The following is a 2,110-nucleotide window of genomic DNA, read 5'->3' as shown; positions in this document are numbered from 1 at the left end:
GGGGGGGGGGGAGATCCGAAAAGACGTACAGCTTGCGATTCATCTTCCTCTTCCTCCGTTTCTTCCTGCTTCTTGGATTTTGACCGGTGAGAGCCAATGATCCTATCATCTTCTATACCTTCATCGTCACCACTGAGCATTGTCTGGTCTCTGGGAGACATTTCAGAACCACCAGCCACCCTCTTATTGATATCGACCGAAACATCTTGTGAACCGGGAGTATCATCCGTCAATTCTTTCTCCTTTCCTTTTCCCTGATGGAATGACAGTGATTGAAACCTTTTTCCTGATCGCGATAGGGATAAATCAGGATGAGCCGATGTGTCATGTTCCGTTTCTGACGGAGGGAGAAGTAACAAGGCTTTACGTTTTCTTGGTGGAGCACTGATTGGTGAGCGTCTTTTTCAGGTTGATGAAATGCCAATGATACCAAAGAAGGAGCGGGTTGAGGAGACAAGGGTAATTTGAAGATATGTGTGTGGTGTGTAAATCAGAATGGATGATAGGAGGGCATGTGGTGGAAAAGACAGTGTGTCCAAGAGTGGGTGGGTGGGAGTGGGAGTGAGAGGGAATGGGAGTGAGTGGGAGTGGGACGGAAGTGAGGGGAGTGAATCCAACACTAACCTTTCATCAAAAGGAAGATCCCTGATATTCTCCAAAGGTAAATCCTCTTCATCCGCATATCGTACACGTTTTTTCCCTGGTGTTCCCGGTGTCCCCGGTGTTCCCGGTGTACCGGGAGTACCAGGTGAAGGAGTAGCAGAACCACTCGGAGTGTTAGGTTTAGGTGTAGGAGGGGATGATATGATAATCTTCGGAAAATCTTTTGACGGTGATTGAAAACTCTGCATATCTCCTTTATCGTCTTCAGAGGTACCCGAGAGGTGTTGGTACTTGGGAGAGGTTCCAATGAGGGACGAAGTTTGATTGGGTATGATAGATGATGAATTATCCGGATCATCTCCAGATCTGACGTGAGCATATTGTTCTCCTCAACCATGCCTACTACGAGGTAAATCGGAGTGAAACTACCTTCCTTCATGTACACAAATCGTAAATGGAGAGAGTGACAGGAAGTGCAACATCTCTTAAATCACAGTACCCTAATGGAGTATGACGGATTATGAATGTCTATACTTGCTTGGCATTGAGAAGTGAAGAGAGAAGGTTGAGATTGATATAGAGTGGACATATCTGGAGAAAGGTAATGAATGATAAGAAACGGAGTGTTCTTCTTTGACCACCGAAACCCGATATAAATGAACACAACAAGGCTTCATAGGAAAAAGTATAGCATGTAAAAGTGAAATGAAGAAAAAAAGAAATAATCACTCACTCATCCTTCTCCCACTCAAACTCTGACTCATCATCCATAGCGAAATCTTCTAATTCTTTCAAAGCAGCTTCATCCCAACCATCACCCATTCCAACACCTTCTTTCTCCAAAACGTCCATTTCATCCGTTTCACCTTCTGGCCATAATTCCCCAGAGAATTCATTTTCTTCTTCTAGCAATGGTATTTCCTCATCTTGACCAGCTTTCAACTTTGACGAACCTTCTCTTGATAGTATACCTGAAGATGTCACTTCTCCTTCAGGGGAGATCCGAGAAGCTGAAAATGTCTCTTCTCCTTCAGTAGAAACTCGAGAAGCTGAAGATGTGTGTCCTCCTTCAGTAGAAACTCGACGGACTGAAGATTTACCCCAAGAAGAAGGTAAAGATTCAACAGAGAATTCATCTTCTGGTTGACGTTCCCATAATGATAATGATTGATAAAACCATTGTACCCAAACAATCTTACATCCTGGTAGTTTGGATGCTTGATAAACTTTTTCTGTCCCGGCGTTGGTGGTTATACAATGGGTCGTCTTTCGAGTTAAGGTGGGTTGACATCTTGCACCGAACATTTCTGCCCATTGCCAATGCGACGTTCTGATGTCAATTACTGTTTAAATACAATACCTCTTCAGAACCCCATGTCTGGCGCTTGTCTCAGTCTTCTTTGGCAGTGGTGGTTGGGGGGGGGGGGGGGGGGAGTTCCTATAAACATGTCAAACCTAACCATATACCACCGTCAGCTGCCATGCCAGGCTGGATGTGCTTCTCAGA

At 44.7% G+C, this 2,110-nt stretch overlaps 1 protein-coding gene across 1 annotated transcript in view; it reads right to left on the bottom strand.

Annotated features, from left to right (window-relative positions):
• TREMEDRAFT_67978 (uncharacterized protein) overlaps positions 1–2,110 on the bottom strand; it is a gene marked incomplete at both ends in the record, with an annotated part of 7,301 nt that overhangs the window by 510 nt on the left and 4,681 nt on the right. The window contains 2 exons of the mRNA XM_007002978.1: positions 625–768; positions 1,337–1,933. Of these exons, the coding sequence (XP_007003040.1) occupies positions 625–768; positions 1,337–1,933 (741 nt within the window). The remainder of the gene's footprint in view (positions 1–624; positions 769–1,336; positions 1,934–2,110) is intronic.

The sequence above is a fragment of the Tremella mesenterica genome (genome assembly GCF_000271645.1).
Source record: "Tremella mesenterica DSM 1558 unplaced genomic scaffold TREMEscaffold_2, whole genome shotgun sequence".
NCBI lineage: Eukaryota > Fungi > Basidiomycota > Tremellomycetes > Tremellales > Tremellaceae > Tremella > Tremella mesenterica.
Note: the sequence above shows the minus strand (reverse complement) of the source record. Positions and strands in the feature narration are given on the sequence as shown.